We start from the raw sequence: 15,713 nt of genomic DNA, 5'->3' as shown, positions 1-15,713 counted from the left end.
TACATCCAAAGAGGGGAATAAAGCTAAAACTATATACACTAAATGTTATTAAAGTTATATGGCTATGTGCAGGAATGGAAATATTAAGGATTATTTTTATTTTTAAACTTTTATGCACTTTTTTCTAAATATTCCATATTTAGCCTGAAATACACAAAAGGATAATAAATACTTGTTCATTGAATACTATTAGTATCAGGTACTCATTAGCACTTAATATGTGCTAGTATAAAGCATTCGTTGCTTCTAGATCTATTTCAAAAAGGGTCAGAGAATATTTCATGGGCTTGGCAAGCTACACAGTCTCCAATACAACTTCTCAACTCTGATGCTATATAGCACAACCACAGACCATATGCAAACTAATGAGTATGACGGTTCCAGTGAGCCTTACGTATAAACAGGCAGCCAGTGCCAATTACTGAAAAAGATGCTTTAAAACGTTAAAAGTCTCAATTTTTTTTACTTATGTAACCCATAAATCTATTTTTATATTCATTAATCATGTTGTATGTAACAATTAGTAATTGCTGACCATCTAACACATACCAGGCATTGTTATAAAAAGACTTTATATTTAATTCTCACAGTAACCCTATGAAATAGGTACTATTATCATGTCCATGTTATGATGGAAAGACTGAGATACAGACATGTCAGATATATTGCCCAAGGATATATAACAATGTCAGGATTCAAATTCTGGCAATCTGATTTTAGAATCCATGCACTAAATGAGCATATCACACTGCCTCTCAAAAAACATTTATATGTATAGTAAGCCCCTCATATCCATGTGTTCCATGTGCATAAATTCAACCAATCTCTAACCAAACATGTCAGAAAACAAACTGCATCTGTACTGAACACATACTTTTTTTCTTGTCATCATTCCCTAAACAATACAGCGTAACAAAGATTTGCATAGATAGCACTTGTATTGCATTAGGTATTACAAATAACCTAGAGAGATTTAAAATATACAGGAGGATGTGTGTAGGTTATATGCAGATAACAAGCCATTTTTTTATTAGGGACTTGAATATCCGCAAATTTTTTCTAGGAACCAATCCCCCACAATGGTGCTTAAAAAGAAATCTCAGAGTCAGAAACACTGAATTTGAAAGATGCAGGCCAGAATAGTACATGGTCTAGTTAGCAATATAACAAAATTTTCTATAAGGAAGGGTAAGTGAAGGGAAAAGGTGGATCAAGATATTAATGCAAGGCTGAGGATATAGATATAGCTCAGTTGGTAGAGTCTTGCCTCACACGCACAAGGCTTCCTGGGTTCAATCCCCAGAACGGCCAAAAAAGAAAAAGATATTAATGTGAAAAAAATTCACAAAAAATTATTAAAAGGACAGCCACAGAATACTAATTCTTAAGGATATTAGTATGCATTATAAACATTATTTAAAATTCTCTGTAATCAAATTATGTAAGTATATAAAAACTGGTTCTAATAAAAAAAATATTCATTTCATACAAGCTTCTGAAGTTCAAAGTGCTAATGTACACTGTGATTTTTCCATACATAAAGCAAATAGTTTCCCAAATTCACAAATCAGTTGCTCAGAAAAATTTATTCCAATAAAACCCTTCAAATAAAATAGTAAAATGGAGGGGCTGGGGTTGTAGCTCAGTGGTTGAGTGCTTGCCTCACATGTATGTATAAACACTGGGTTCGATCCTCAGCACCATATAAAAAAATAAATAAATAAAACAAAGATATTGTGTCCATCTACAACAACAACAAAAAACCTTTAAAATTTTTTTGAAAAAATAGTAAAATGGAGATTAAATATTAGTACATGTCAGTTAACAGTCTACTTAGGCAATTTCTAATATTAAAATTAACCTTTTCTAAAAAGTTATCTGGCATTTCTTATAATAGGATTTAAATTCTGTGAACATGCATAATTAATGCCCCAAAATATTTAGTGACTGAAATTATTCCAAAAATTAGCCACCCTTTTCTCCTTTGTCACAAACTACTTCCACAGACTTCAGGGTTATAGTTCTTCTTACAAGTCAATAAACAAAGCTGACAGCTGGTTACCTGATCAGCATAATACATGATCTCAGAAACTGAAGTATCCAGTGAAGATTTTAATAAATCTTTTCTCTTTAAAACCTCTTCATTGGTCAGGCATGGTGGTGCATGCCTGTAATTCTAGCAACTCGGAGGCTGAGGCAGGAGGATCATAACTTCAAAGCCAGCCTAAGCAACTTACAAGGCCATGAGCAAGACTGTCTCAAAAAAATTTTTAGAAGGGCTGGGGATGTGGCTCAGTGAGCTCAAACACACACACTCTCTCTCTCTCTCTCTCTCACACACACACACACACACACACACACACAAATCTCTTCATTAAAAAAAGGAAAATCTTGGGCTGGGATTGTGGCTCAGCAGTAGAGCTCTTGCCTAGCATGGGCGGGGCCCAGGTTCACTCCTCAGCACCACATAAAAATAAAGGCATTGTGTTGTGTCCATCTACACCTAAAAAAATAAGTATTTTTTAAAAATTAAAAAATTAAAATAAAATAAAAATTAAAAAGGACAATCTACTTTATTAATAAAGACACAATTCAAAAAGCCTAAAATAGAAGACAATTTCTATATCTATTTTTACCTAGAATTATCACTCACTACAATTCTGCAAAAATTATTTCTGTAGTCACACATGGAGGTGCACGCCTGTAATTCCAGCAACTCAAGACTCAAAGATCACCCTCAGCAATTTGTGAGACCCTGTCTCAAAATTGAAAAAGTATTTTAAAAGGGATGTGAATGTAGTACAAGGGTAGAGTACCCTTGAGTTCAATCCCCAGTAATGCCAAAAGAAAAAAGAAATTTAATTGAATAGTGTTTCTACCAGGATAGAAAAATAACTTTGTATTTTTACAAATAAACATTTTAAATACACAAGTAGAATACATAGTCTAATTTAATTACTATTATACCAAAAAGTTAAAGACCCTGAACTGACCCACATCTAAATTTAAAGATTTGTGTACTTTATTCATTAATTCATTAATTCATTCATTCATTCATTCGTTTTTGCAGTGCTGGGGATCAAATTCAGGGCCTCATGCATTCTAGGCAAGTATTCTACTGCTGAGCTACAACCCCTGCACAAGATCAGTTTGCATTATCAGCTGGAAGATATTAAAACAGATGCTACAGAAATATAAACTTCTTTTTAATAATCAATGAAACAAGGAATCAAAAACATGACATTAAAATTATAAAATCCGGGGCTGGGGTTGTGGCTCAGTGGTAGAGCACTTGCCTCAAATATCACGAGGCACTGGATTTGATTCTCAGCATCGCTTGTAAATAAAAAAAATCCAGGGCTGGAGTTGTGACTTAGTTGGTAAGCACTTGCCTAGTATGTGTGAGGCACTGGGTTTAAAAAATAAAAATAAAGTCCACTGTCGACTAAAAAAAAATTAAAAATAAATATAAAAAATAAATAAAAGTCCATTAACAACTAAAATAAATAAATATTTTAACAAAATTATAAAATCCTAGTGCTTATTTTGACCTGGGAGAACATCTTCAACTTGTTTCTTTATAGAATAAAAACCGAAGTCTACAAAAATTAAGGATCTGATGAAATCCAAACAGCTGCTGACAGTTATGATAATAAACCTTTTTATAACTCTACTATAGAGACTTGTTTTACCCAGTGCATTAACTTTTTACGTTTAATAGATTTTTGCTAGTCACTGAAGGAATTCTTTAAGTAATTCATTTGGTGCCTTCTAAAGCAAGTCAATTAAAAAATTTGTAACAAAAGATTCTACATTAGGCTTTGTTTTACATAGCTCTTCTACAACCCCACTTCAAATTACTTCTTTTTACTAGTTATGTAAGTTGGAGACAAGAGTGTGAGTTTTGAGAAAGTGATTTGGCTCTATTTGGTAGAAAATGACCTTTCATGGACTGGGGCTATAGCTCAGTGCAAAGCACTTGCCTAGCATGTGCAAGGCACTGAGTTCAATCCTTATAAAAGTGAATAACCTTTCAATAACTTATTCTATAAAATGCCTGATAAAATCTTTTACTCATGTAATAAAGTAACCCAAAACATTTAACTACTTATCTGCCTTAAGAAATGTCATGATTTTTCATTCTCCAAATCAAAGTCCATTCGGTTATTTGTATGTTTTCTTATTTCCTATGCACACAGGGGATACACATCCAACAAACTAAAAACAAAAATGTAAAAAGCTATATGAGCTAGGCAGAGTGGTGCATACCTATAATCCCAGCAGCCTGGGAGGCTGAGGCAGGAGGATCAGCCTCAGTAACTTAAGACTCTTTGTCTCAAAAATAAAAATAACTGGGGATGTAACTCAGTAGTAAAGCAATCCTGGGTCTAACCCCCAATATTAAAAACAAAAGCCTGTAAGAATTACTACTGAATTGATAAGCTATCTAGAGTACATGCTGAAATTTGAGTCAATCATAAATTTTCTTATCAAAGTTTTCTCGTTACATCTGTATTCAAAACAATTCTATAAAGTAGTAAAATATCAATTAAAATAGCCACCTACCCTGAATGCTCTATTCTTCTCTTCTTTTTGCTGTTTCTCTACTTCAACATGACGGGCTAGACGAGCCAGAGTTAATGCAACTTTATCCTTCTGATGGTCAATATAGTCTTTATGTTTAAAATTATCCTATGATGGAAAAAACATTTTTTCATTCCTTTTAATACAAAATTAGCATTTGGTAACATCTCCATTTGTCAAACAGCTATTATGCTAAAGAATCATTTACTTCTTTGATTATTTCTAAGAACCTATCTTGGTATATTTTACGTGATATGTTGTAAGTCAGTCAAGTATAATTGATACACTAAAAAAGGAGAAAAAATAAAATATGAAATTCTCAATTAAAATCATAGGGAACATGAGAAGACAAAATAAGGGGGGAAAGCACAATAAAAAAACAGTAAGAAATATATCAACAATCATTTTAAATGTCAATGGTCTAAATATACCAATTAATAGATTGTCAGAAAAGATTTTTAAAAATCCAAATGTATGTGGTCCTTAACAAACCCTCTTTAAATTACAAAAAAAAATACAAAGTAAAAGCAAAGAAATGAAAAAGATATTTGCTAACACAAATTAAAAGAAATTGGGACAATAGCTCAGCTATGGAACCAACCTAGATGAATGGATAAAGAAAATGTGGTATATATATACAATGGAATATTACTCAGCCATAAAGAAGAATGCAGTTATGGCATCTGCCCATAAATGGATGGAACTGGAGACTATCATGCTAAGTGAAATAAGCCAACCCCCAAAAGCCAAAGGCCTAATGTTCTGATAGGCAGATGCTTTTGGATACACAATAAGGCATAGAGGCAGAACAGGGGACACCACGAGGACACACAGAAGTTCAATGGATTAGACAAAGGGAAATAAAGGGAAGTGGATGTAGGGGGATGGGAATAAGAAAGAGAGTAGAATGAATCAGACATAAGTTTCCTATGTTCATATATAAATACAGGACCAGTGTAACTGCACATCATGTACAACCACAAGAATGGGAAGTTATACTCCATGTATGTATAATATGTCAAAATATACTCTGTCATGATTATCTAAAAAGAAAAAAAAAGTTAAAATAAAGTTTTGTTCCCAACCCCCCAATACTGGTGATGGAACATATACATCCCATCCTCCATAGTTTTTCTTTTAATATTACAAATGAGAGCCATTAATTACTGTGTGAATTTGAATCTTGTTACAATTCTGAAGTAATTTTAGTTGATTGTCACTCTTCCAGGTATACAGTCATAAAATCTGTGAATAACCTTAATTTTACATTCTTTACAGATTTTTTTAACCACATATCTGCAGTTTCTTTCTTCTTCCAAATGCCCATAGTAGTATAATAAATTGTTGTGATATTAGTTGGGGGGGTGGGGGAAGAAAGAAAGTGGGAGTAGCTACATCAATTCTAGACAGCACATTTTAAAGCAAGCAAAGTTATCAGGGATGTCAAAGGATAATACAGGAATACTATAAACACTTCTATACCCACAAATTCAATAATCTAGAGAAAATGGATCAATTTCTTGAAAGACATAATCTGTAAAAATTCACAAAGAAATAAAACAATATCAAAAAGCCTATAACTATTAAATTAAAAAAATAAATAACTTCTCAAAATAGAAAGCACTAAGTCTGGGGTTGTTGCTCAGTGATAGGACACTTGCCTGGCATACTGGGTTTGATCCTCAGCACCACATAAAAAATAAATAAAATAAAATTATTATATCCAACTACAATGAAAAATATAATTTTAAAAAATAACTCTAGGATCAGATGAATTCACTGCTAAATTCTACCAAACATTTAAGAAAAAAATATTATACCAAATCTCTACAATTTCTACCAGTAGACAGAAGAAGGATTACTTCCTAATTTAAAAAGCCAGTATTGCCCTAATACAAAACCAGACACAGGCACTATAACAAAACTATAAAAGGGGCTGGGATTGTGGCTCAGTGGTAGAGCACTTGCCTAGCATGTGTGAGGTGCTGGATTCAATCCTCAGCACCACATAAAAATAAATAAATAAAATAAAGGTAGTGAAAAAAAACTACAAAGAAATATTGCTCATGAACACAGTAGATCTAAAAATTCTCAACATAATTTTAGCAAACAAAACTCAATAATGTATACAAAGAATAACATATCATAATTAAGTAGGATTTATCCCAGGTATGCAAAAGCTGGTGAACCATTTTTAAAAAATTAGTAGAATCTATCATATCCATAGGCTAAACAAGGAAAATCACATGATTGTATAAGCAGAAAAAGCATTTGACAAAATTCAATGCCCTTACGTGATTAAAATAATAAAAATAAAAACTTCTAAGCAAATTAGGAATACATAGGAATTTCTTCAACTTGATAATCAAAAAAAATTACAACTAACTTCACACTTTGTAGTGAAAAACTCAAGTTCTCATACAAAGATAGGGAATAAGGCAAGGATGTTCCCTCTCACTACTCCTTTTCAACAATATACTGGAAATCCAAGCCACTGAAATGAGAAGGAAATGAAAGGCATTTTGATTGGAGCTGAAGAAATAAAACTCCTTGTTTTAGATAACATAATTGAAAAAATTGAAAATGACAGAAAAAAGACTCCTGGAATTAATAAGTGATTAGCATGGTTGCAGGATACTAATTTACAAAAGTGGATCACTTTTCTATAAAGCAGCAATGAGCAGGTAGAATTTAAAATTAAAAATTATTGCTATTTACATTAATAATCCCCTAAACAAGCTGGGCATGCTAGCACACGCCTATAATCCCAGTGACTCAGGAGGCTGAGGCAGGAGGATTTCAAGTTTCAGGCCAGCCTCACAATTTAGTAAGACCTGTCTCAAAAAATAAAAAGGAGTAGGGATAAAGCTGAGTGATAAAGCGTCCTTGGGTTTAACCCTCAATACAAAACAAATAAACAAACAAACAAAAATGGGGAGAGGGTAAGAAATCCATGTTTATAGATAGGAAGACTAGATATTGTCGAGATGTCAGTTCTTCCCAACTTGATCTCTCTACATAGACATATATACAGAGACATTTATATTTATATTTATGTGTAAAGGGGGTGTGTGTGTGGGTTTGGGTGTGTACGCAATCCCAATCAAAATCACAGCAGGTCATTTTCTGTTTTCTGACAAACTCACTCAGAGACAGGTAAAAGGCCCACAACAACCAATGCAATACTGAAAAACAAAGTTGGAGGTCTAAAAGTACTTGACTTTAAAGTTACTGAAAGCTACAGAAATAAAACTATGTGATACTAGAAAAAGAATAAACAAATAGATCAATGACACAGAAAAAGACCCATGTAAATATAATAAACTGATCTATGACTAAAGAGCAAACACAAGATAATGGAGAACAGATAATCTTTTCAAATGGTATTGAAAAACCAGACATTTGCATGCAAGAAAAAAAATTAGACCCTGATCTTATACTCTTCACAAACAAATGAACACAAAATAAACTACAGAACTAACATAAAACACAGAATTATAAAACTCCCAGAAGATAACACAGGAGAAAATCCAGATGACCTTGGCTGTAACAATGACTTTTTAGATATAACACCAAAGGCATGATAAAATAGACTTTAAAATTAAAAAGTTGTCTGCATAAAACATTATCAAGAGAATGAAAACACACAACAGAGAAAAAAACAGATACAAGATAAAAAACTGTAATTCACTATATACACAGAACTCTTTATAAAAATCAACAATAGGAAAACGAATAGCCCAATTAAAACATGGGCAAAAGACCTAAAGAAACATTTCAGTAAAGATGATACATAGATAGCAAATTAAGCATGTAAAAAGATGTTCAACATCATGTCATTGGTAAAGTACAAACTAAAACAATGATATACCATATACTCTTATTAGACTGACCCAAATCCAAAACACTGACAATACCAAATGTTGACAAGGATGCAGAGTAACAGAGACTCCTTAGACATTTCTAGTGGAAATTCAAAATTATACAGGTGCTTCAAAGAACAGCTGGACAGTTTCTTACTGTATTAAATATGCCCTTACCAGTCATTAGGCTCCTTGATATTTACCTAATGAAATTAAAATTTAAGTCCATAGAAAAACCGGCACACAGTTGTTTAAAACACCTTTCTTTTTAACAGCCCAAACTTATAAAACAACCAGGATATTCATCAGTAGGTGAATGGATAAATAAACTTTGGAACATCCAGATAATAAGAAGTAAGCTATCACCTTGAAAAGATACGGAGGAACCTTAAGAGCATATTATTTAAGCAAAAAAAAAAAAGCTAATCTGAAGCTACATATCATATGATCAGAATATTATATAGTATTCTGGAAAATATAAAACTATGTTAACAGTTAAAATATCCGTGGTTACCATGAGTTAGAGGGGAGGGAGGGATAAATGGGCAGAGCACAGGTTTTTAGGGCAGTGAAATTATTCTCTATAATACTATTATGGTAGTTACATGTCATTACATGTATGTCAAAACCCAGAAAATGTATAACACTAAGAATGAACCCTAATATAACCTTTAGACTCTGGATGATAATAATGCATTAATATAGATTCATTTGCTGTAACAAATGTTATTAGGATATGGACTGTAGGGGTGGTTGTGAATGGGCAAAGGGGCAGGACCTATATGGGAACCATACCTACATTCCATTCAACTGTGCTATAAATCTAAAACTGTTCTTAAAGGGAAAAAAAAAAAAAAGCTATTTTAGGGCTGGGAGTACAGTTGTATAGCATTTACTTCACAAGTAACAAGGTCGTGGGTTAGATCCCTAGAATCATGCAGAAAGCGGGGTTGGGGACAAAGAATAAAAGGAAAAAGTTCATTTTAAAAAAGAAATGATCTTACCTGACTTTCTACAAGATTGGGTGACTCATATTCTTTAGGCAAACCAGTCACATACATATAACCCAATTTTAATTTAAAGTCAAACACTAAGTGTTATTTCTGCAAACAGAGGGAAATTATATTGAAGTGTGCATATTTAAAAAACAGCCAAATTGCTAGGTGTGGTGGCACATGCCAATAATCCCAGCTATTTAGGAGGCTGATTAAGGAGGATCCCAAGTTCAAGATCAGCCCAGGCAACTTAGACCCTATTCCAAAATAAAAATTAAAAGGGCTGGGGATGTAGCTCAGTGGTAGTAAGGCAGGACCCACCACCCAATATTAAATCCTAGGCTAAACCTTGTTTTTTTTTTTCTGTTGTGGCTGTCTAACAGGAAGGTCCAACTCAGGCTTGGATGCCCATACATTCTGTTGTTCCTCCAGGTTTCCATGACTACCCTAACATTATTCAACCCCAATGAGTTGTTATGAACTCAGCAATTCTTTTGTTTTAAGGAAAAACTACAGAACAAACTCAGGTTAACATATACATTAAATCATCTCATTATGGGAATATGAAATTAAAATTATATACTTTCAGTTGAATCAGAGAAAGAGAACTCTCCAAAGAAAGGTTAGTTTTTCATCAAAACACTACAAAAATATCTAGAGCCAACAACAGTACCCATCTTTGGGAGCTTTCCTTGCTTGCTTCTATTAAATCTGCTACTGAATTCTCACCCTTGTAGTCTGCATACTTCATTCTTCAAGTGCATGAGATAAGAACCCTAAGGTACCCACACGACCCTGTGTTATAGTAGAAGGCACCTGGGCTCAATTCGAAAAAAAAAAAGGCCTAATTGGTCTTTTCAGCATGATGCTACACTTTGGAGTAAAGAATGTTTACAAGACCACTTTAGGTAATGTGAATATTCTGTGGACAGGAAGGCAATCATGTTTTAGATAAATTAAGGTAATCCTAATCCAGGAAAACCTATCCTCGAATTGATGGCCCCACTGTCATTTAACTTTTTCCTAGGCCACAACAAAAACATTCTGAATTACTTTTTGAATTGTAATTATTCAGAAAAACTTCACATGTTTACTCTTCTTAAATTTTACATTAAAGCATTTAGTAGTTCTAATTCAGAAATATAGCAAATATGTATTAATGAGCAAATTTTAATAATCTTCTAATCACAAAATATAAGTATATTCTGAAAGCTTTATTACCTTCAAATTACACCCATATGTCATCAAAACAAATTTATAATGCTAGGAATGTCAAGTAGTTTAGCCTTTAAGCAACATTTAAACCTTCATTTAGATCTCTTCAACTTTACTCCAAAATTAATCTATAGTCCTAAACCATTACCTTTATTTGAAAAAATTAGTAAAATATGTAAATGTGTTAAATTATGGGGTACAGTGTGATCATTCAATATATGTATACAATGTATGATGATTACATCATGGTAATTAGCATTTCCACCTTAAATATTTATCATGACCATTACACCTTGAAAGTTAAGTAAAACTGTTAGAATTGTTACTAAATTGTTTACTACCATTATTTAACTATCCATAGCCTACATTACCTTTTATTTAACAGTATGGTTCTATCTCAATAAAAAGACCATTTCTTTCTGACCAGTTCTGCTCATCCAATTATCATTTACAAGTTGTAAGAGCTGAAAAGACGCATATCCCTGAGTCTGAAAACAGAAGACATCTTAGAACTGAGTGTGGTCTCCTTTTCCTTTTCCCCATGGAGAAAGTTTCTACTTTCTTCTTGAAAAGAAAACAACCAAAAAAGAAATTCTGACTACCTACATTGAAAAATCTGGGAGAAAAGGAATGGTAACTAGAGAGAACAAGCATTTCAACTTTGAAATTTTTGCCAATATTAAAGTTAGCACTCTAAAACTGAGAAAAGGAATTTTCTCTTTAACTGGGGGACATAGTATATATGAAGCAGATTATAAAAGTCATATGATATTTTTCCATCACACCTCTGGGTTGGGTGAGGTTCTGTTGATTGGGGCTGGAAGTGTGGATCAGTGGAAGAGTGCTTGAGGTCCTGGACTGAATCCCCCGCATAGAGGATGGATGGAGGTTGCTAGATAAGTCAGGCATGAGTAAAAATTTATATAAGAATACTATCCCTTTTTCCAGAAAGACAAGTTTCTCTGCTAATGATACTGAGGAGTGATCTCTAGATGTCAATGAATTATACTCTTCTATCATTCTGGGAAAAGATATTGGCATTGAAAAAAGCAGAGAGATCACTGCTATAAAAATGTTAGAGAATTTACCCATAAGTCACAGAAACCCCTATTTTGCACAGCTGTAAAGCAGGTAATTTAAAGAATTAAACTTGAGAAGGGAAGATGGCGGCGATGGGAGTGCATCACCCCAGTGCGCCGCGTCACTGTGCGGGAGAAAGACGAGGTGAAACGGCTGAAGGCTACCTTGTTGGGAATTTCCAGTGAAATTGAGGTGCTCCAGAATCTAGAGGACGGATTTACATTGCGCGGGGTTCGGCTGCGGGGGCTTGGTCGCGGGCGATTTCTCCGCACGGAGGGTAGCAGAGCCTGGTCGGCGGACTGCCCCGCGGATGGAGTCTGCGGCGCGTGCTGGGTAGCGGCAAGGTACCGGAGCAGGAGTACAGCGATGCGGATTCTGGGGGCTCCTGCCAGCAGTGCAATGGCCGTGCTTAGTGCTGAGTTCCGGCTTTGAGACAGAGGAGAGAAGCGGTCCAGTTCGGTTCTCTAGACCGGTCGGACCACGGAGGAGGACAGCAGCCGCCATCTTGGAGAGCTGATGTAATCATCCCTGTTTTCTACTGATCTCAGCTCATTCAGCTACGGAACAGGTGATTTCAGGCTGGTATTTGCCTGCGTAGACAGATCGCTCAGGCTCGGGGCTGGAGAACCTGAGGAGAATACTCCTCGGGGCTCGCTCCTGGCAAGGCGTACGCCGGGCTTTGAGCGGCCAGATTCTGGTTCCCCGGGCTGCTTTGGCCCAGGGCTGGGGAACCTGCGGGGACTGCGTGCTGAGGCCAGCTCCAAGTGGAACCTGCGCTGAGGGGCGGCTGGGCTCTGACTCCCGGAACAGTTTTGGCCCAGGGCTGGGGAGCCCGCGGAGACAGCATCTTTGGCCTGCTCCTAGGGGAGCGTGCACCGAGCTGGGAGAGTTTGGAGCGGCCGGGCTCGGGCTCCCGGGGCTGCTTTGGCCTGGGGCTGGGGAACCCGCGGGGGTCGCTCTGTGGAGCCTGCTCCTAGCGGTGCGTGGCCGGGATCGGAGAGGCCGGGTTCTGGCTCCCGAAGCTGCTTTGGCACAGGGCTGGGGACCCTGCGGGGACTGCTTCTCGGTCCGGGTCCTGCTGGGTGCTGTGGGGGCCTGGGGGGCAGAGTGGAGCTGCCGCCTGCGCCCAGAGCAGGCCAAGTGACCCGCCGGCGTGGTATCACGACACCCCAACTGCAGCTGGGGCCGAGGAGAGTAGCCGCCCTCGCCTGGAACAGGACCAGCGACCCGACGGCACGGTCGCCAAATCACCCCATTTGGAGTGGGGGCTGTGCAGAGCCGCCGTCTGAGCCTGCAAGATAGGCAGACCTGCGACCCACTGGCAGGACAGGCCCGGCAGCCTGCCAGTGTGGTGGACAAGTAGCACCGAGGCAGTCACGTCACACTGGTTGAAGTGGGGGTGGAGCAGAGCCACCGCCCGTGTCCGGAAAAGGCCCAGCGACCCGTTGGAGAGGCAGTCAGGTACCCCCACTGGGAGTGGGGGCTGAGCAGAACTGCCGCCCGAGCCCGCAAGGTAGGCAGAACTGCGACCCACCAGCGGAAGAGGCTTAGAGGCCGACCAGTGTGGTAGACACGTCACACCAATTGGAGTAGGGGCGGAGCAGAGCTGCCGCCCACATCCGGATCAGGACCAACGACCCGAGGGCGTAGTAGTTACATCACCACAATTGGAGTGGGGGCAGAGCAGAGCTGCCCTGCAAGGGAGATCTCCCAACTATACAAGAGCAATATAAATAAATAGGGGGAAAATTTCAAAAACACAACAGTTTCACCAAGCAGAAAGAAACGCAAGCAGTATGAAAAGACAAGGAAAGAAAGGACCACAAGCAATGCAGGTCAACTTAACTTTAGAAGAGGTAATAGCTGCAATAGATGGAATGTTAGATAAAGAGTTCAGGATATACATGCTTCAGATGATCTGGAGTCTCAAGGAAGACATGAGACAGCAAAATCAGACAATGAAAGATCACTTTGACAAGGAACTACAAAAACAAATACAGGAAGTAAAAGATCAATTTCACAGGGAGATAGAGGTAATAAAAAACAAATAGAAATCCTAGAAATGCAGGAAGCAATAAACCAACTTAAAACCTCAATTGACAATACTACCAGCAGAGTAGATCACTTAGAAGATAGAATATCAGACAATGAAGACAAAGTATTTCAACTTGAAAAGAACATAGACAGCTCAGCAAGTCTGCTAAGAAACCATGAGCAGAACATCCAAGAAATATGGGATAACATTAAAAGACCAAACTTAAGAGTCATTGGGATACAGGAAGGCACAGAGCTCCAAACCAAAGGAATAAACAATCTATTCAATGAAATAATACGAGAAAACTTCCCAGACTTCAAGAAAGAGACAGAATGCCAAATCGTAGAAGCCTACAGGACACCGAATGTGCAAAATCATAAGAGATCCACACCTAGACACATTATAATGAAGATGCCCAACATACAGAATAAGGAGAGAATTTTAAAAGCTACAAGAGAAAGGAAGCAGATTACATTTAGGGGTAAACCAATCAGGATAACAGCTGACCTCTCAACACAGACTCTGAAAGCTAGAAGATCCTGTAATAACATATTTCAAACACTGAAAGAAAATGGGTTCCAACCAAGAATCGTGTATCCAGCGAAATTAAGCTTCAGGATGGAAGATGAAATTAAAACCTTCCACGATAAACAAAAGTTAAAAGAATTTGCAGCTAGAAAACCATCTCTTCAAAAAATCCTTGGCAAAACATTACAGGAAGAGGAAATGGAAAATAACATTGAAAACCAACAGTGGGAGGTAGGACAGTAAAGGGGGGAAAGTAATCAAAGAGGAAAACAAATCAGGTTTAGTAACATTAATAAACAAATATGGCTGGAGGAACAAACCATATCTCAATAATAACCCTAAATGTTAATGGCTTAAACTCACCAATTAAGAGACACAGGTTAGTTGAATGGATCACAAAACAAGACCCAACAATATGCTGCCTACAGGAGACACATTTGATAGGAAAAGATATACATAGACTGAAGGTGAAAGGTTGGGAAAAATCATTCCACTCATATGGACTGCGGAAACAAGCAGGAGTGTCCATACTCATATCAAATAAAATAGATTTCAAGCCAAAGTTAATCAAAAGGGATAAAGAGGGACACTGCATACTGCTCAAGGGAACCATACACCAACAAGACATAACAATCATAAATATATATGCCCCAAACAATGGTGCAGCTATGTTCATCAAGCAAACTCTTCTCAAGTTCAAGAGTCTAATAGACCACCATACAATAATCATGGGAGACTTCAACACACCTCTCTCACCACTGGACAGATCTTCCAAACAAAAGTTAAATAAGGAAACTATAGAACTCAATAACACAATTAACAACCTAGACTTAATTGACGTATATAGAATATACCACCCAACATCAAGTAGTTACACTTTTTTCTCAGCAGCACATGGATCCTTCTCAGAAATAGATCATATATTATGTCACAGGGCAACTCTTAGAAAATATAAAGGAGTAGAGATAATACCATGCATCTTATCTGATCATAATGGAATGAAACTGAAAATCAACGATAAAAGAAGGAAGGAAAAATCATGCATCACTTGGAGAATGAACAATAGGTTACTGAATGATCAATGGGTTATAGAAGACATTAAGAAGGAAATTAAAAACTTCTTAGAGTTAAATGAAAACACAGACACAACATATCGGAATCTATGGGACACATTGAAAGCAGTTCTAAGAGGAAAATTCATTGCTTGGAGCTCATTCCTTAAAAAAAGAAAAAACCAACAAATTAATGATCTCATACTTCATCTCAAAATCCTAGAAAAAGAAGAGCAAAACAGCAGCAAAAGAAGTAGAAGGCAAGAAATAATTAAAATCAGAGCTGAAATTAATGAAATCGAAACAAAAGAAACAATTGAAAAAATTGATAAAACTAAAAGTTGGTTCTTTGAAAAAGTAA

The 15,713-nt window shown here is 36.6% G+C and overlaps 1 protein-coding gene across 13 annotated transcripts in view; it reads right to left on the bottom strand.

The window, feature by feature from the left end:
* The window catches only part of ZNF451 (zinc finger protein 451), a 143,213-nt gene that overhangs the window by 61,354 nt on the left and 66,146 nt on the right, over positions 1–15,713 (bottom strand). For all 13 annotated transcript variants that reach the window (XR_014022340.1, XR_014022341.1, XR_014022342.1 and 10 more), the window contains one exon: positions 4,567–4,692. Coding sequence is in view for 9 of the 13 variants with exons in the window: in XM_081296589.1 (XP_081152715.1) it covers positions 4,567–4,692 (126 nt within the window). In the remaining 4 variants the exon portion in view is untranslated. The remainder of the gene's footprint in view (positions 1–4,566; positions 4,693–15,713) is intronic.

Source organism: Spermophilus citellus, assembly GCF_964194105.1.
Source record: "Spermophilus citellus genome assembly, chromosome: 5".
NCBI classification, from domain to species: Eukaryota; Metazoa; Chordata; class Mammalia; order Rodentia; family Sciuridae; genus Spermophilus; species Spermophilus citellus.
Note: the sequence above shows the minus strand (reverse complement) of the source record. Positions and strands in the feature narration are given on the sequence as shown.